Source organism: Corella eumyota, chromosome 1 (genome assembly GCF_963082875.1).
Source record: "Corella eumyota chromosome 1, kaCorEumy4.1, whole genome shotgun sequence".
Classification (NCBI taxonomy): domain Eukaryota; kingdom Metazoa; phylum Chordata; class Ascidiacea; order Phlebobranchia; family Corellidae; genus Corella; species Corella eumyota.
The window spans coordinates 22,662,676-22,684,064 of NC_137490.1; the positions used below are offsets into that span (position 1 = coordinate 22,662,676).

General features: G+C 31.1%; 1 protein-coding gene across 1 annotated transcript in view; it reads left to right on the forward strand.

The window, feature by feature from the left end:
- Positions 1 to 1,754, forward strand: part of LOC145763687 (multiple PDZ domain protein-like) — a 29,324-nt gene extending 27,570 nt beyond the window's left edge. Inside the window, exon 47 of the mRNA XM_082575192.1 lies at positions 1,028 to 1,754. Coding sequence (XP_082431318.1) covers positions 1,028 to 1,119 — 92 coding nt within the window. The 3' untranslated portion in view covers positions 1,120 to 1,754. The remainder of the gene's footprint in view (positions 1 to 1,027) is intronic.
- Positions 1,755 to 21,389: the final 19,635 nt, after the last annotated feature.

Sequence of the window (21,389 nt, forward strand, 5' to 3'; positions counted from 1 at the left end):
AAGTCTGATTATTTATATTTTGAGTTTATCCCCATTTTGGTCACAAGAGGTCACATTTTTAAATTTATTTATCCTTTAAAAAGGTCGACTTCACGACCTAAACACAGAGTAACATCAGTTACCCCGACCCAATCTCAAGTTATCTTTATCTTAAGTTAAACACATTTGTACTTTAAATTTTATATCTTAAGTTAAACACATTTTCACTTTGAACCTTATATCTTAAGTTAAACACATTTGTACTTTAAACTTTATATCTTAAGTTAAACACATTTTCATTTTAAATTTTATATCTTAAGTTAAACACATTTTCACTTTGAACCTTATATCTTAAGTTAAACACATTTGTACTTTAAACTTTATATCTTAAGTTAAACACATTTGTACTTTAAACTTTATATCTTAAGTTAAACACATTTTCACTTTAAACCTTATATCTTAAGTTAAACACATTTTCACTTTAAACTTTTTATCTTAAGTTAAACACATTTTCACTTTAAACTTTTTATCTTAAGTTAAACATATTTTCACTTTAAACTTTACTCCTACAATTGCCCCCATTAACCTAAATTGTTATCACACCAGTCCAGTCCTTATATTTTTAATTCTTAGTAATTTATATTGGTGACTTTATTGCATTGGTCACCATCAATAAGATTAACAACTAAATAAGGTATTTAAATATTAATAAAATAAATAGCTAGTAACAAATTACTGCATTTATAGTATTACTTAGAAATAAAACAGCTAACATATTTACATTTTTTTAATTAACTATTAATTAAAATGTACATATAATTTTAGTCTTACTTTTCCTATTTTTTATATTATTTCATTTCATTATGGTGCCCAGTTAAGTTATAAATATTATTTCAAAAATAACCTTAAGTATTTGTTTGATTTTGGTCTTTTCGTGGTCATATTATCCGTAAAAGTCTTCTTTACAGCCGCATTGTCTAGCTAGAAAAGTTGTGATTGCTTTTTGGGTTTTAAAATTTGTCTTATTGTATTTTATTATTTCCACAAGGTGAGAAACTACTTGGTTACACCCATGAGGAGGCTGCTGAGGCTTTAAAACGAAGAACAAACCACATCGTCTTAAGGGTGGTGCCGGCTTAAATATTTTATATTAAACTCATTGGTAAAAAGAAGTTGGGGCTGTAATTACTTACCTGCAATATATTGGAAAATACTGTTTCCAATAATATCAGATTTAGTATAAGGTTGTATCAACATTGTATGGAAATCATATTTTAAAATACTTAACAATTTTGAGTAATAGTTAATATTAATTTTTTATTCTGCACAAATTAAACTGTTCAATTCTTTTTCTTTTTTTTTGTTATTATTTTTTTTTCGCGCATTGATAAAAGTAAATAATAAATACGATATACAATTAGTACTACAACAATGCGACGGGAAAAAATGACAAAATCAATTTAATGATTTAAAACATGCCAAAATTATTAATGTTTACATAAAGATTTTAAGTATGTTATGGCATGGTCACCAAACCCAAAAAAAGTTTTTTAAGTAACAAACTCAATTTTTATATTTTACTGTTTTGATAACTTTCGTAAGTATTGTTAGACTTAGCATATTATAATATATTTTAAATTTGTTTTTTGTTAAAATTATAAATTTTAATTTGGGATCGTGTTGCAAATTTGTACAAACCTCAATTTATATCTCTGTTAAAACTTATTCGTCTGTATATTTTGTAGGTATACGTTATTATTACTCAATTTAACTAATCATGTAAAAATAAATAAAAAAAATAAAAAGTTTTGTAAACATTAAAACACAATAAAGTTGTTATAAATATTGTTCGTAGTATTGAACAGGTAATTACCTATTGTCTTAATATCTATTTACGCTAACAGGAAGTTTCAGTTAATATTTGACTTATATTGCCATTAATATATTTTTTATTTATTTGAACTACAAACTGATAAGTTACAAAATGAACAAGTTAGTTTTAAGTTTGATGATTTTAAGTTTAAATGTTGTAAATGGGCAACAATGGTATACATATGAGAATGTTGAATATCATATTGGTGTTGATAAAGTTAACCAAGCAGCAGCAGAGCAAAAATGCGAAGCATTCGATGCCAAGTTGGCAACTCCTAAATCATCGGGAGTCCATAATTTCTTACATCAACAAATTCAATTAGTTGGTATTTATTTTAAATTGTATAATGTTAATTGTATTGTGTGTCTTTAGCACCCGTTTATACAATCGAAAATAAGTTAACCGAAATAAGACATTTCACGAAAAAACAAACTTTTTAAACTACATAACGGAATTTAAGTCCGCATTTTTTTTAAATTAAAGACAAGTCTTAAACTTTAGTGAAAAATGATTTTATTATTGGTGTTTTATAATTATTTAAACTTTAACATAAATTAAATGGTTAGGGGAAGTTTTATATTTTAGGAAAAACCTTTTTTTACTGGATCGGCCTAACAAGAACAAACCCAGCTAATGAGGATTTCTCTTTTAAATGGAACGATGGAACAACTTTGCAGAGCAGCCAAGCTAACTGGCAGAGTGGTGAACCAAATAATGCGCTAGGGGATGAGAATTGTGTTTGGGTATACGGTGTTAATTCAAAGTGGTATGATGATCATTGTCGAGGAAGTCACCGATATGTTTGCCAACGAAATTTACCAAGTAAGTAACTTTTATTCTTAATTAATTATTTTTAAAATCTTATTAACAAATTTCCAATACATTTACTATACAGCTACAAGCATTATAAGAACAACTACCATGTCACCAACAACCATGGCACCAACGACCATTGTACCATCTACCATGGTACCAACTACCATTGCACCAACCACCATGGCACCAACTACCATGGCGCCACCTACCATTGCATCAACTACCATGGCACCAACTACCATCGCACCAACTACCATTGCACCAACTACCATTGCACCAACTACCATGGCACCAACTATCATTGAACCAACTACCATTGAACCAACTACCATTGAACCAACTACCATGGCACCATCTACCATGGCACCAACTACCATTGAACCAATTACCATGGCACCATCTACCATGGCACCAACTACCATTGCACCATCTATCATGGCACCAACTTCCATTGCACCAACTACCATTGCACCAACTACCATCGCACCAACTACCATTGCACCAACTACCATTGCACCAACTACCATGGCACCAACTACCATTGAACCAACTACCATTGAACCAACTACCATTGAACCAACCACCAAGGCACCATCTACCATGGCACCAACTACCATTGCACCAACTACCATGGCACCACCTACCATGGCACCAACTACCATGGCACCAACTTCCATTGCACCACCTATCATGGCACCAACTACGACGACAACTACCATGGTACCAACCACTATGGCACCAACTACCATGGCGCCACCTACCATGGCACCAACTATCATTGAACCAACTAACATAGCACCATCTACCATTGCACCAACTACCATTGCACCAACTACCATGGCGCCAACTACCATGGCACCTACTACAATGGCACCAACTTCCTTGATATATAAGAGTATAGAATATTATATTAGTTTGAATAAGGTTACCTACGAAACAGCAGTGACAAGATGTGCAGAAATAAACTCATTACTGGCAACTCTCAAAACATCGGGAATTCGTGATTTTATTAACCAAACAATATTTTCAATCGGAGGTATTGATTTTTAATTTTTTTATTGCGTAATATTTATTTTACCGTTGAATAATATTAGTTTATTTGTAAGTTAAAAAGAGAAAGTTTATATTTAATTTGTAAAAACGAGTATCATTTGCGACCAATTTTTATAAGTAAGTGTGGTGTTTAATTATGTTTTTTTTAATATTTATTATTTTATTGTACTTTTTGTATTTTAGGACAAGTAGATTTATACTGGATCGGCCTAACAAGAACAAACCCAGCTAATGAGGATTCCTCTTTCAAGTGGAGCGATCAAACAACTTTGCTGAGCAGCCAAGCTAACTGGGGTGGTGGTAAACCTGATAATAACGGAGGGGGTGGGAGTTGTGTTGCTTTAGGACTGGAATCTTCAAAATGGGCAGATATTCCATGTTCAAGTACCTATAGATACATTTGCCAACAAGAATTACCAGCAAGTCAGTAATAAATTAATGTCCTAAATTTTTATTTTGTTTTAATTGACTTTTGAAGTTATTTAGCTAAAACTCGTTGGTATATATCATTTCGGGTCGATATATAAGCTTTTGCATTTTTAACTTAACAATTGGCTTGATTCAAATAAATTTTATTTAAAATATAAATCTTTAAACTTCAATATTTGGGATGTAAATAATCGTGTTGAACTTACCACAGCTTTGACTACTTCCGCTATGACAACACCAATAACAACACAACTTATGACGACAACATCTAAGACTACATCGCCCATGGCAACAGCACGCATGACAACAGCTGCAAACCAAACCACTGAATTGCTCACACCCCAACCACAATTAGAGGTGAGTGTAGTTAAACTATGAGGGACGCGGAATTTAAGGGAATGGAAAATGAAGAAACCGGAAAATGAAGGAAAGTGAAAAAAGGAGAGGCGGAATCTTAAAAAAATAAAACGCTGAAATTCCGTTGACTGTTTTTTTGTATTTAAGTCGATATTATTTTAGAAATAAACGGGCATTTTACAGAAGAGGGTTATGGTATGCTGGGGTAATAAAAATTAACTCATTATCGCTTATCAGTTCTCGAATAAATGACAGTAATTCTAAATAAACAGTCAAAATTATTTCCGCATTTCAGTATTTAAGATTCCGCCCTCTTCTTTTTTGCTTTCCTTCATTTTCCGGTTCCTTCATTTTCCGTTTCTATATTTTCCGGTTCCTTTATTTTCCGTTCCTTCAATTTCCATTCCCTCATTTTCAGTCGACCCAAACTAATTCAATAAATTTAAACTGTTCATGGTGATGTAACGACGACTTTTTATTCAGGATCTCCCGTTAATTGCAGCGTTAACAGTTATTGGAGTACTTCTACTTATTTCTGCTTTCGCTTGTTTCTATCTACTTTACAAGCGCAACACAACTCCACAAGTAAGTAGAATGTAATACGTTCTATAAGTGATGTGCCGATTGCCGTTTTTTATGATCGAAATCGGCTCCGGATCGCGATCACGATTCGTTAGCGTGACCGAAAAATCAGTAACTTTACCGTCACTGAATTACAAAAAAATTGACCCTGTATGTTAGACATTTCTACTTTTTTATTCACGCGTTTGTTAAAATATTTACCCGTAACATTCAGTATAATTTAGGGCAATTTTACTAGAGCGAAAATAACGCAATGTAAATGAATTTGAAATTAACAAATAAAAGTATACGTAACACTATTTGAATTATGACGTTAAAATATTCCTAAAAAAAATTAGAAATCTTATGGTTAAGGCCCGTTTACACGGCGTACGCAACGAAACGTAACGTAATGCAAGATTGTGCAACCATTTAAAATGAACAGAGTTGTTCACACGTACGAAAGTTTGCGAAAGTTACGTAAGATTTTGTAAAGTTTTGTAGCCGAAGCGAAATTTACGCAAGATTTCGTGAGCGGTATACTTTTACTAGATATTTTGTATTTGTTAATCCCTAGAACTCGTAAAGTTACTTAACCCAACGCAGCGTAACGTGTAAACAGGCCTTAAGGCATGTAAAGTGCGTGCTTATTTTTGACGCAAAATTGAATGTAACGTAATTACCGATCTTCCGATTTTGCACCTTAATCGGGTGATCGCAATTTATGGCGATTTATGATCATTATATTTCTTCTCCATTATAAACGGCACATCACTACGTTCTATAGAGATTTATTTTAAGGAAATATTTGCAACTTATCATTAAATATAATCTTGCTTAAATTGAAATTTATTTTGCAGCAGCAGGAGAACACGGAACTGCAAAAGCTGCCTTAGGTAATTTTTAAAATCTTGTTTTATTTTATTAAACTAAACTACTGTTTACACATATATGTGGTGCTGGTATATTTGAAATGTTTTTTCTATTTAAAATATGTTAAAAGTATATTGTTGTTTATAAATCAAATGTTAAATCGATATAAGTGCTTTAGCTGAAAGCTGTCTATTTAAGACGATCCGTTTTTCAGATTTATTATCTTAAACACTATCTTCATACATGTTTTAATATTTTTCGTACAACCTTAAAATGATAGCATTTTATATTTTTATTGTGTCTTGTTTGAGCTATCTGTAAAAGCCATGCTTAAAGGTAAATAGTATGGCATTGGTGCGGTTAAAACCGAAATGTTAGGTTGTCATATTCAGTACATCACACTACCGGACGCCTATTTTGATTGATTTTTTAAACTTTTTGTACTCGGTATTATCCCCTTTTTGTTATCCATCATTTAAATCGTTTTATACGGACACGTAACAGTTAAGTTCGATTTTTTATGGATTTTCTAATACACTTATTTAACTTTCTTGCGCGCTTTTCACAACAGATTTAAACAAAGTTTGTTGATTATAAATAATAAAATTTACACAATCGTTTATTGTTACATTGTGAGTATGGTAAAGTGACTACAGACTATATATTAAAGGCGATACTAAATAAAGCGACCTTTTTTTTACAGACAACCATAAATTTTCAATTTTTTTTACAGACACCTACAAGATATGAACAAGATTTTCCATTTAAGACAAAAAGAAAACTTCTTTATTCATTTTATTGAAACTTTATACGTAACTTTGTATTGAAATGGTAAAATATTATTTTATGGGTGTCATAAATTTTTTCGTAATTTTTTTAAACTTTAAATTTCTGGTTAGTTTTTTATGCGAAGCTAGGCGTTTTAAGTAATGTAGGCCTACTGCAAAATTGTTGTTAATGTCGTTTAAAGATATATTTATTTTGTATATGTGTAGATTGTATTGCTTTTTGACTAGGGGCACTTTGCGTAAATTTGAAGTTAACATTGGATTTTGCTAATAACGGATATTCGAACAATAATTTGCTATATTAAAATCATACAAAATATTTTAAAAAATTATAAGTTTACAGAAGTTGTAATGTTTGTTTGTTTAATCTATATTGGACATTGTAAATTTTTAGTTGTTTTAATTTTTGTTTACCCCGGGCTTGACTGGGATGATATATATACCTTGTATTGCGACCTAACTTTAATGATATCATTATTCACAAAACCTCTATAATCACTATTAACCTAATTATATAAAAAAATTAAAATTGTTTTTTTTGATTCATTTAATGAGGAAATCTTAAGTGTTTATTATTAAGTCATAACCTAATGTGAATCACCTGTAGCCTACCTTTGTATTTCTATATCGATACAATAAATCAATTAAAATACTTCTGCTTTATTTTAAAAATAACGTCATGCTAATTTAACAAAAGTTTTTGCTTGGATTTACAAAAATAAACTAAAAATGATTTTTTTTTTGTTTAAAATAAAACAATGTACTTAATTTAAACCATTGTATTTCAAAAACTGTTAAAAAACAATCCTTGTAACGTCACAAGATCGAAAAGTGTGACGTTGCTGCGATTTAAACACCTTATTGATGTCAGTATCTTATTGAACCAAACTAAACCATTGGTAATTTTTAATAATTCATTAAACTATGCATTCGTCCTGTAAAACCAATTTTTTTTTAAATATTTTAAAAATTTTGTTTCTTAAAATTTAAAGTTAACGTTTAAAACAGCAGTGTATTTAACTGGAAGAAGTGCACGTCACAATAAACAATCTTTGTTTAATTGAAGGCGGTACATTTTTACCCTAAACATATTGTTATGCTCATTTTTATTTTCAACGTATAGTTGTAAACGCGGGACTCAAAGGCGGTTAGTTTGGCAATAGCGCTAGTCGAAATTTTGGGCCCATAGTCAGCTGCCAACACCGGTGTACCACACTACCGGACCCCTATTTTAATTGACTTTCGAAACTTTTTGTTCTCAGTATTAGCCCCTTTTTCCTTATCCATCATTTTAATCGTTCTATACAGACACGTAACAGTTAAGTTCGATTTTTTCAATAGATTTTGTTACTCACTTATTTTTACTTTTTGGCATGCTTTTTACAACAGATTTAAACAAAGATTGTTTATTGTGACGTCCGAACAATCTTTAATAATCACATAATGAGTGATGTAAAGTGACTACAGACTACGTATTTACTTTCCTGTCAAATAATAATTAATTATTTTGCATCTATTGTTAATCTGCTAAATTAAGCAACTTATTGTGGAAGTACGTGTTTATTACCGAGTATAAGAAAGGTAAATAAACTATAACCAACTCTTGTATTTTTATTTCCATACAATAAATCAATTTAAATACTTCTGCTAAATATAACATAACGACATCCTAATAAACAAGAAATGTTTGCTTTAATTGACGAAAATACACTAAAATTAGCAGATTTATATAAAATAAAACAATGTTTTTAATTTTAACTTTTGTATTTTAATAGCTCCTGTAACATTAACATAAACAAGTTGAATAAAAGAACTGGCATTACCATTTAGCTTTCTAAGCAAGTACATTTTACATAAAGCAAGAGCGCAGATGCCTCCAGACCTCCAAGTTAACTTAGGTCGCTGTGCGGTCATTGGTGCGTGTTACTAGTTGTATACACTTTTATATTGCTTGATTTACTGTGTTGTTAAGATATAGATGTGGTTTACTATTTAATATACACAGAGTGTTCAGAATGCCTGGAACAAACTGGTGACAATAGCTGTGCTCTGTATTGAAGAAACTAAAATGATTTGTTTGATTTACAAGAACGAATCAATATGACGTCACAATTTCCATATTATGATGCAACAACACAACCGTTATAAGGTAAGGGTATTATTTAAGAAATTACCGTTTTTTTCGAGGGCGCAGTGGTAATTAAACCTGAAACCTTAATTTTAGTTAAAATGCGATGTTGGTTCGACTTTTATATTACAATGACAAATATGAACATAAGAAGAAAAAATGTAAAAATAAACTTAATTACTTTTGTGAACTTTCAAAACACAAAGACGGTTTCATTAGTGTCATTGTATTAAGCAGGTTATTAATTACTTATTGTCTTGATTATCTATTCACGCAATAACAGAAAATTATAACATTTTTTACTATCTTATTTCGGCCCTAACCCGAATTTTTTGTATCACTTTATTTTAACAACAAACTAATAAGTTACAAAATGAACAAGTTCGTTTTGAGTTTGATGATTTTAAGTTTAAATGTTGTAAATGGTCAGTGGTATGCATTTGAGAATGCAGAATATCATTTGAGTGTTAATAAGATTGACCAAGCAGCAGCAGAGCAAAAATGTGCGGAAATAAATGCCAAGTTGGCAACTCCAAAATCATCAGGAGTCCATAATTTTCTACATCAACAAGTTCAAAAGCTTGGTATTTATTAAAAATTTAATAACATGTTTTGTTTTTAATTTACCTGCATTAAATCCGCATTTAATTCGCCTTGTAGGTACAAGGGTTTTGCTTATCAGCGAAGCGTTAATTTGTATTATTACGTTTCGTGCAACATAAACTAAATTCTTAGGTTCTTGCATCTTTACTAAAAAACTATTTTAAATATTTATTTCATTATTATTAAATCAGAAATATTTTTTAATTTTATCTTTAACATATATTACACCGACAGCGTGGTGTAGTTGTCAGAACACTTACTGCATAACGTGAGGTCTTTGGTTCGATCCCTACTACTCTCATGCTTTAGCGCCCTTGAGTAAGGTTCTATAAACAGTATGAACTTCTGCTGAGCTAGCACTTAATTAGCGGTTTAATTACTAGGCAATTATAATCAATAATATCCCAAACTGCCACAGGCAACTCGAGACTGGGATGGGGTAACTGATGTTACTTTATGTTTAAGTCGTGAAGTTGACCTTTCTACATCGTAAATAAAGATATATTTTAATAAAAATATTAAATAGTTACAGAGAATTTTGATTTTTAGATAACAGCGTATTTTACTGGATTGGCCTAAAAAGAACAAACCCAGCTAATGAGGATTCCTCTTTTAATTGGAACGATGAAACAACTTTGCAGAGCAGCCAAGCTAACTGGGATGGTGGTGAACCTAACGGGGGGGCAGGGGGTGAGAATTGTGTTTTCATATGGGGTGCTCAAAGCAAATGGAATGATTCTCCATGTCATAATAGTCAAGGATACGTTTGTCAAAGGAATTTACCAAGTAGGTAACTTTTATTCTTAATTTATTTTAAAATTTTTTTTACCTTAATTTCCAATTTACCTTATCGTTACAGCTACAACCGTTATGGCACCAACTACCATGGCACCAACTACCATGGCACCAACTACCATGGCACCAACTACTATGGCACCAACAACCATGACACCAACTACTATGGTACCAACAACAACGGCACCACCTACCATGGCACCACCTACCATGGCACCAACTACTATGGCACCAACTATTACAGCACCGATCTCCGTGACTTATGAGTATGTAGAATATTATATCAGTTTAAATGAGTTTACCTACGCAACAGCAGTGACAAGATGTGCAAATAGGAATTCATTATTGGCAACTCTCAAGACACCTGGAATCCGTAATTTTATTAACCAAACATTATATTTAATTACAGGTATTGATTTCAAATTTAAAGTTGTATAATCTTTGTTTTATGGTTAGTTATTTAAAACTTGTTTTATGTAAAGTTAAAAAGAGGTCAAACACCTTCTAATAATATGGTCGCAACTGGCAGCTAATATTTGCCTGAAAAAATTTGCGAGAGCACCACAAACGGCAGTTTTTATTTTGTGGTCTTATTATTAGGACATTCATTTATATACGTTTTACACAAGGTTGTAATTTTTGCATTTTAGGAAGAAAAGCTTTTTACTGGATCGGCCTAACAAGACCAGACCCAGCTATTGTCGGATCCTTGGTGTGGAGCGATCAAACAACTTTGCTGAGTAGCCAAGCTAACTGGATAAGTGGCCAACCTGATAATTACGGAGGGGGTGAGAATTGTGTTATTTTACAAAGTGGATCTTCAAAATGGTCGGATATTTCATGTTCAAATTCCCTAAGCTATATCTGCCAAAAAGAATTACCAGCAAGTAAGTAACTTTCTTATCATTTTTAGTTTGTTTTAATTAATATTGTAATCTTTTTAGCTTAAACTTGTTTAGTAATATCTTCATTAAAGTTTTAATTTTCAGACACTAATTTTTAAACTTATACGTTTAAAACTTAAATAATTGTGTGTCGTTAATTACTTAATTACCAATGTACCTCAACGTTACAGCGGTGACTTATCAGAATGTAGAATATTATGTTAGTGTAACTAAGGTTACCTACGCAACAGCAGTGACAACATGTGCAGAAATGAACTCAATGTTGGCAACTCTTAAGACATCCGGAATCCGCCAATTTATTAATCAAACGCTGTATTCAATTGGAGGTATTGATTTTAATTTGCCTTAAATTCGCTTTATTTTAAGTTGTTTAAAACCTAAATATGTAAAGTTAAAAAAATCCAAACACCTCTAGTTTTGACCGAGGCAGTCCCGTGTTTTATCTTGTTTTAACTTGAAGCATTTTTGAAATAGCATATTTCTAACACGCGGCGGCGGGAAATTGTGTGTGCATTGCCGGCTGATGACGTGCGTTATTACTGGGGTGATTATAAACCGCTGCGGACTTGCGTTTTTACCGCTAACAAGTTTTTTGACAATTTTTAAAACAGCATGCATCTTATGAAAGGATTTTTTTACTTTTATAAAATGTCGCTATTTTAACTTTTGTAATATGGTCGCAACTCCCAACTAATATTTACTCACGCACCACAAACGGCACTTTTTCTATTATGTGCGCCTATTAATAGGATATACGTTTATATATATATATTACATAAGATTGTTATTTATTATTTAGGAAGAAAAGCTTTTTACTGGATCGGCCTAACAAGACCATACCCAGCTATTGTCGGATCCTTGGTGTGGAGCGATCAAACAACTTTGCTGAGTAGCCAAGCTAACTGGATAAGTGGCCAACCTGATAATTACGGAGGGGGTGAGAATTGTGTTATTTTACAAAGTGGATCTTCAAAATGGTCGGATATTTCATGTTCAAATTCCCTAAGCTATATCTGCCAAAAAGAATTACCAGCAAGTAAGTAACTTTCTTATCATTTTTAGTTTGTTTTAATTAATATTTTAAACTTTTTAGCTAATACTCGTTTGGTAATATTTTGAGATTTAATACCAAATATTCATTTTTATACTTATACGTTTAAAACTTGAATACTTGTGTGTTGTAAATTACTTTTATTTTAATGTGCTTCAACGTTACAGCTTCAACTACAGTGACTTATCAAAATGTAGAATATTATATTGGCGTAACTGGTGTTAACTATGCAACAGCAGTGACAAGATGTGCAGAAATAAACTCAACGTTGGCAACTTCCAAGACATCGGAAATCCGCCAATTTATTAATCAAACCATATATTCTATTGGAGGTATAACTTTTTAATCGCATATTCTTTGTTCTATCGTTGGTTGTATAAAACCTGTTTTATGAAAAGATAAAAATATGTCGAACAATTCCAGTTTTTACCAGAGCAGTCTCGTTTAACCCGAACATTTTACAAAAGTAACCCGTTTTTTTATTTGGACGGACGCTAAAACGTTTGTTTTTTGCTCTACTCTAAAAGGCTTGTTTTTTACCCGCAAAATTTGTTCACAACAAGTATATATTTAATTTGCCTCGTAGGTACAACGGTATTGTTATTTGACTAATAGTCAATTAGTCTGACCAGTCGATAACCCGGCCAACGGTCGCAATTTTAACTTTTGTAATATGGTCGCAACTTGCAACTAATATTTGCTCAAAATAATTTACCAACGCATTACAAACGGTAGTTTTCTATTTTGTAGGCCTATAAAACACATATTTATATAGGTTAACCTTAAAGGTGTAAATTTTATATTTTAGGAACAAAACTTTATTACTGGATCGGTCTAACAAGAACAAGTCCGGCTAATGTCGGTTCCTCTTTTAAATGGAATGATAACACAACTTTGCAGAGCAGCCAATCTTACTGGGCTAATGGTGAACCTAATAATGGTCTAGGGAATGAGAACTGTGTTTGGTTATATGGTGTTAATTCATACTGGTATGATGATCATTGTCAAGGAAGTCACGGATATGTTTGCCAACGAGACTTAACAAGTAAGTAACTTATATTCTTAATTCATTTTAGATTGTTTTAATTTATTATTTTTAACTTTTTAATTAGAACACATTAAGTTATTATTTTTTTATTTCGTGGTCAATATTTTTAGTTTCGGTTTTTAAAGATAAACAAATAAAACTAACTTTACATTCATCCATCAATGTTTCTAAACTTTACAGCTACAACCGTTATGGCTACAACTACCATGGCACCAACTACCATGGCTCCAACTACTATGGCACCAACAACCATGGCACCAACAACCATGGCACCAACTACCATGGCACCAACTACCATAGCACCAACTACTGTGGCACCAACTCTCACAGCGCCGATCTCCGTGATTTATGAGTATATAGAATATTATATCAGTTTGAATGAGTTTACCTACGCAACAACAGTGACAAGATGTGCAGAAATGAACTCAATATTGGCAACTCTCAAGACACCTGGAATCCGTGATTTTATTAACCAATCATTATATTCAATTACAGGTATTGATTTCAAATTAAAACTTGTATAATCTTTGTTTTATGGTTAGTTATTTAAAACTTGTTTTATGTAAAGTTAAAAAGAGGTCAAACACCTTCTAATAATATGGTCGCAACTGGCAACTTATATTTGCTTGAAATAATTTGCGTGAGCACCACAAACGGCAGTTTTTATTGTGTTGGGCTAATAATAGGGAATACGTTTATGTATATATTACACGAGGTTGTAATTTTTTATTTAGGAAGAAAAGCTTTTTACTGGATCGGCCTAACAAGACCAGACCCAGCTATTGTCGGATCCTTGGTGTGGAGCGATCAAACAACTTTGCTGAGTAGCCAAGCTAACTGGATAAGTGGCCAACCTGATAATTACGGAGGGGGTGAGAATTGTGTTATTTTACAAAGTGGATCTTCAAAATGGTCGGATATTCCATGTTCAAATATCCAGAGCTATATCTGCCAAAAAGAATTACCAGCAAGTCAGTAACTTTCTTATTACTTTTAGTTTGTTTTAATTAATATTTTAAACTTTTTAGCTAATACTCCTTTGGTATTATCTTGATTTGATTTTGCAGGACTTATATTTAAGTTATTTAATTCATGTTTTTACAATTTAAAACTAATGTTGTTAATTACTTAATTTCAATGTGCCACAACATTACAGCTACTCCTATTGTGACAACAAACATCATGGCAACAAGCCCCATGGCAACAAGCCCCATGGCATCAACATCCTTGACTTCAACATCTATGACAGCGACACCCATGGCTACAACACATATAACAACGAACCCAATAACTACAAAATTTAAGACCACAACACCTGTAACAACAACTTCTAAGATAACAATACCCATGACAACAACTTCTAAGACAATAACACCTATGACAACAAACTCCTTGAGTACAACTTTAATAACAACCAACACTGCTACAAAATCAACAACCAAATTAACCACGTCCCAACTACAAACTAGAGTAAGTTTTATCAAACAAATTAAATAACAACATAAAACTTATTTAAGCTAAAATTGTGAAATATTAGCCTAATTTTTCTAAGCCTATATTAGCCTAATTTTTCTAAGCCTATATTAGCCTATTTTTTCTAAGCCTATATTAACCTAATTTTTCTAAGCTTATATTAGCATATTTTTTCTAAGCCTATATTAACCTAATTTTTTAAGCCTATATTAGCCTAATTTTTCTAAGCTTATATTAGCATATTTTTTCTAAGCCTATGTTAGTCTATTTTTGTAAGCCTACATTAGCCTAATTTTTGTAAGCCTATATTAGCCTATTTTTTCTAAGCTTATATTGGCCTAATTTTTCTAAGCCTATATTAACCTAATTTTTTAAGCCTATATTAGCCTAATTTTTCTAAGCTTATATTAGCATATTTTTTCTAAGCCTATGTTAGTCTATTTTTGTAAGCCTATATTAGCCTAATTTTTGTAAGCCTATATTAGCCTATTTTTTCTAAGCTTATATTGGCCTAATTTTTCTAAACCTATATTACCCTATTTTTTTAAGCCTATATAAGCCTACATTTTTTGAGCCTATATAGCCTATACTTCAATCGTGTTGTAACGAAGACTTTTTATTCAGGATCTTTCGTTAATTGCAGCTATAGCAGTTATTGGAGTACTTCTACTTATTTCTGCCTTTGCTTGTTTCTATCTACTTTACAAGCGTTACACGACACCACAAGTAAGTACAGTGAAAAACCAAGCCTACTAAAGTTTTTTTTTTGTATATATCTTTATCCTCGATGTGGGAAAGTCGAATGCGCGACTTAAACATAGAGTAACATAAGTTACTCCGACCCAGTCTCAAGTTGCCTGTGGCAGTTTGGGAAATTATAGATCATAATTTCCCGATTATTAAGCTGCTGGTTAAGTGTTGGCTCAGCAGGTATTTATACCGTTTTTAGCGCCTTACTCAAGGGCGCTACAGCATAAGATTAGTGGGGATTGAGCCCACGACCTCATGTGTGGTGTAGCAAGTGTTTTTACCACTACACCACGCTGCCAGTTTATTTTAATGTATCAGCCCTATTACCCAAAAAGTCTTTTCGTTAACTACTAAAATAAACCTAACCATGTATTCGTTAAAGCGTGGTGTGTAAATGTAGATTAGTAAAATTTCGATTTTAAATTAGAATTTATTTTGCAGTCGTTCGAGAACATAGAAATGCTGAAGAGATCTTAGGTAATTCTTAATATTTTGTGCCATGTATTAAACTTATCATTTGCTGTACGCTAATTCTTGCTATTTTAATAATGTTTCAAAATTGTTGTCTATTAACCAAATACTGTTAGGCTTAAAGGTGAATAATGTGGCATTGGTGAGGCTAAAACCATCAATTTTCGGCTCGTAGCTCGCTGCCAGCACCGGTATACCACACTACCGAACGCCTATTTTTATTGATTTTTGAAACTTTTTGTTCTCAGTATTAGCCCCTTTTTCCTTATCCATCATTTTAATCGTTTTATACAGACGCGTAACAGTTAAGTTTGATTTTTTATGGATTTTGTATTACATTCAATATGATTTTCTTGCGCGCTTTTTATAAACACAATTTAGAAAACAATTTTTAAATATTACATTATAAGCAACGTATAGTGACCACGGCATTAATTAAACAAACATTCATTGGAAAATAACTAAATGTATTTTGATAGGAAAGTAAATACGTAGTAATTACTTTTTATTTTTTAATTAAAGCCTTGTAAGCAAGTACATTTTACACAAAGCATGAGATGCCTCCAGACCTCCAAGTTTACTTAGGTCGCTGTGCGGTCATTGGTGCGTGTAACTAGTTGTATACACTTTTATATTGCTTGATTTACTGTGTTGTTAAGATATAGATGTGGTTTACTATTTAATATACGCAGAGTGTACAGAATGCCTGGAACAAACTGGTGACAATGGTTGGCATCTACGTTTTAAAAAATGGAGTTATTAGTTTTTATTTACATCAACCGATAAATAAACATGACGTCACAATTTCCATATGATGATGCAACAGATATAAGGTAAATATTTTCCAAAAAAAATCGAATTTATTTTTTTAACCTTTTTTTTAATATTTTTCAATAAATTGCATTAAATTAACGCTTATTATAAGGGCGCTGCAAAGTGGAAGCAGTGGGAATCGAACAATTTACCTTCATTTTAGAAAAAAATACGTTGGTTCAAATTTTATATTCATTTAAATGAAAATTGAACAACAATGAAATTATAAAAGAAAATACAACGTTAAAATTAACTCAATTATTTCTGTTAATATTTAAAACACAATAAAGGTTTCATAATTATTGTTCGTAGTATTGAACAGGTAATTACATTAACGTTATAACAGGAAGTATTTGGTCTTTTCATTGACTTATATTGGCCTTCAACTGAATTTCTTTTTTACTTTATTTAAACTACAAACTAATAAGTTACAAAATGAACAAGTTCGTTTTAAGTTTGATGATTTTGAGTTTAAATGTTGTAAATGGGCAACAATGGTATACATATGAGAATGTAGAATATCATTTTGGTGTTGATAAGGTTAGCCAAGCAGCAGCAGAGCGAAAATGCGAAGCATTCAATGCCAAGTTGGCAACTCCCAAGACATCGAAAGTTCAAAATTTTCTACATCAACAAATTCAAAAAATTGGTATTTTTTAAATTGCATATTATTTTATTTTATTAAAAGTACAAATTAAAAATCACAAACGTACCGTTTTTAGCGGGAGTTCCATTTGTAAAGACTGTGTTTTCGCGATTAAAAACATTTTTCGAAATTGTGATTAACAGTTTTATATAAAAATTAAGGGTCAATTTTTAAACCCAAGAGAATTTGTATCTCTTGTACTTCATGGTTCTCATTAAACCTCTTGTACTTTACGGTCCTAACTTACTCTCCCTACCCTACAAACCTAATATTTTCCGAGAACCGTTAAGTAAAAGTGATCCAAAAATTTAGTTTAAATATATATTTTAATATTAGTGTTTTTATGATTAGTAAAACAAAAAATATATATTTTTAAATTTTGTCTTAAACTTAAATTATATAGTTACAAAAAGTTTTAAATTTTAGGAAAAGACTTTTTTTACTGGATCGGCCTAAAAAGAACAAACCCAGCTAATAAGGATTCCTAGTTTAAGTGGAACGATGGAACAACTTTGCAGAGTAGCCAAGCTAACTGGGATGGTGGTGAACCAAATAATGCGGTATGGATTGAGGACTGTGTTTGGTTATATAAAACTAATTCAAAGTGGTATGATGCCTCATGTCAAAGAAGTCATCGATATGTTTGCCAAAGGAATTTACCACCAAGTAAGCAACTTTTAATCTCAAATTATTTTAATTGGTTTTAAACTTTTTTTTTTCAACTTATTTAACTAAAAAAATTATAATTTTTCTATTTCGTGGGCGATATTTCTAGTTATTGTATTTTGTTTTTATTTTTTAATAATAAAATAAAACCGATTTTACAATTTTATATCTAAGATATAAATTATTCGAATTTAACATTTAGAACTTAAATATTTTTATGTTGTTAATTATTTAATTTCTAAACGTTACAGCTCCACCTTTTGTGACTTTCGGGAATGTAGAATACTACTTCGGTTTGACCAAGGTTAGCCAAGCAGCAGCAGAGCAAAAATGCGAAGCATTCAATGCCAAGCTGGCAACTCCCAAGACATCGAAAGTTCATAATTTTCTACATCAACAAATTCAAAGGATTGGTATTTTTTAAATTGCATATTATTTTATTTTATTAAAAGTACAAATTAAAAATCACAAACGTACCGTTTTTAGCGGGAGTTCTATTTGTAAAAACTGTGTTTTCGCGATTAAAAACATTTTTCGAAATTGTGATTAACAGTTTTATATAAAAATTAAGGGTCAATTTTTAAACCCAAGAGAATTTGTATCTCTTGTACTTCATGGTTCTCATTAAACCTCTTGTACTTTACGGTCCTAACTTATTCTCCCTACCCTACAGACCTAATATTTTCCGAGAACCGTTAAGTAAAAGTGATCCAAAAATTTAGTTTAAATATATATTTTAATATTAGTGTTTTTATGATTAGTAAAACAAAAAATATATGTTTTTAAATGATGTCTTAAAATTAAATTATATAGTTACAAAAAGTTTTAAATTTTAGGAAAAGACTTTGTTTACTGGATCGGCCTAAAAAGAACAAACCCAGCTAATGAGGATTCCTCTTTTAAGTGGAACGATGGAACAACTTTGCAGAGTAGCCAAGCTAACTGGGATGGTGGTGAACCAAATAATGCGGTAGGGATTGAGGACTGTGTTTGGTTATATAAAACTAATTCAAAGTGGTATGATGCCTCATGTCAAAGAAGTCATCGATATGTTTGCCAAAGGAATTTACCACCAAGTAAGCAACTTTTAATCTCAAATTATTTTAATTGGTTTTAAACTTTTTTTTTTCAACTTATTCAACTAAAAAAATTATAATTTTTCTATTTCGTGGGCGATATTTCTAGTTATTGTATTTTGTTTTTATTTTTTAATAATAAAATAAAACCGATTTTACAATTTTATATCTAAGATGTAAATTATTCGAATTTAACATTTAGAACTTAAATATTTTTATGTTGTTAACTATTTAATTTCTAAACATTACAGCTCCGACTTTTGTGACTTTTAAGAATGTAGAATACTACTTCGGTTTGACCAAGGTTAGCCAAGCAGCAGCAGAGCAAAAATGCGAAGCATTCAATGCCAAGCTGGCAACTCCCAAGACATCGAAAGTTCATAATTTTCTACATCAACAAATTCAAAGGATTGGTATTTTTTAAATTGCATATTATTTTATTTTATTAAAAGTACAAATTAAAAATCACAAACGTACCGTTTTTAGCGGGAGTTCTATTTGTAAAAACTGTGTTTTCGCGATTAAAAACATTTTTCGAAATTGTGATTAACAGTTTTATATAAAAATTAAGGGTCAATTTTTAAACCCAAGAGAATTTGTATCTCTTGTACTTCATGGTTCTCATTAAACCTCTTGTACTTTACGGTCCTAACTTATTCTCCCTACCCTACAGACCTAATATTTTCCGAGAACCGTTAAGTAAAAGTGATCCAAAAATTTAGTTTAAATATATATTTTAATATTAGTGTTTTTATGATTAGTAAAACAAAAAATATATGTTTTTAAATGATGTCTTAAAATTAAATTATATAGTTACAAAAAGTTTTAAATTTTAGGAAAAGACTTTGTTTACTGGATCGGCCTAAAAAGAACAAACCCAGCTAATGAGGATTCCTCTTTTAAGTGGAACGATGGAACAACTTTGCAGAGTAGCCAAGCTAACTGGGATGGTGGTGAACCAAATAATGCGGTAGGGATTGAGGACTGTGTTTGGTTATATAAAACTAATTCAAAGTGGTATGATGCCTCATGTCAAAGAAGTCATCGATATGTTTGCCAAAGGAATTTACCACCAAGTAAGCAACTTTTAATCTCAAATTATTTTAATTGGTTTTAAACTTTTTTTTTTCAACTTATTCAACTAAAAAAATTATAATTTTTCTATTTCGTGGGCGATATTTCTAGTTATTGTATTTTGTTTTTATTTTTTAATAATAAAATAAAACCGATTTTACAATTTTATATCTAAGATGTAAATTATTCGAATTTAACATTTAGAACTTAAATATTTTTATGTTGTTAACTATTTAATTTCTAAACATTACAGCTCCGACTTTTGTGACTTTTAAGAATGTAGAATACTACTTCGGTTTGACCAAGGTTAGCCAAGCAGCAGCAGAGCAAAAATGCGAAGCATTCAATGCCAAGCTGGCAACTCCCAAGACATCGAAAGTTCATAATTTTCTACATCAACAAATTCAAAGGATTGGTATTTTTTAAATTGCATATTATTTTATTTTATTAAAAGTACAAATTAAAAATCACAAACGTACCGTTTTTAGCGGGAGTTCTATTTGTAAAAACTGTGTTTTCGCGATTAAAAACATTTTTCGAAATTGTGATTAACAGTTTTATATAAAAATTAAGGGTCAATTTTTAAACCCAAGAGAATTTGTATCTCTTGTACTTCATGGTTCTCATTAAACCTCTTGTACTTTACGGTCCTAACTTATTCTCCCTACCCTACAGACCTAATATTTTCCGAGAACCGTTAAGTAAAAGTGATCCAAAAATTTAGTTTAAATATATATTTTAATATTAGTGTTTTTATGATTAGTAAAACAAAAAATATATGTTTTTAAATGATGTCTTAAAATTAAATTATATAGTTACAAAAAGTTTTAAATTTTAGGAAAAGACTTTGTTTACTGGATCGGCCTAAAAAGAACAAACCCAGCTAATGAGGATTCCTCTTTTAAGTGGAACGATGGAACAACTTTGCAGAGTAGCCAAGCTAACTGGGATGGTGGTGAACCAAATAATGCGGTAGGGATTGAGGACTGTGTTTGGTTATATAAAACTAATTCAAAGTGGTATGATGCCTCATGTCAAAGAAGTCATCGATATGTTTGCCAAAGGAATTTACCACCAAGTAAGCAACTTTTAATCTCAAATTATTTTAATTGGTTTTAAACTTTTTTTTTTCAACTTATTCAACTAAAAAAATTATAATTT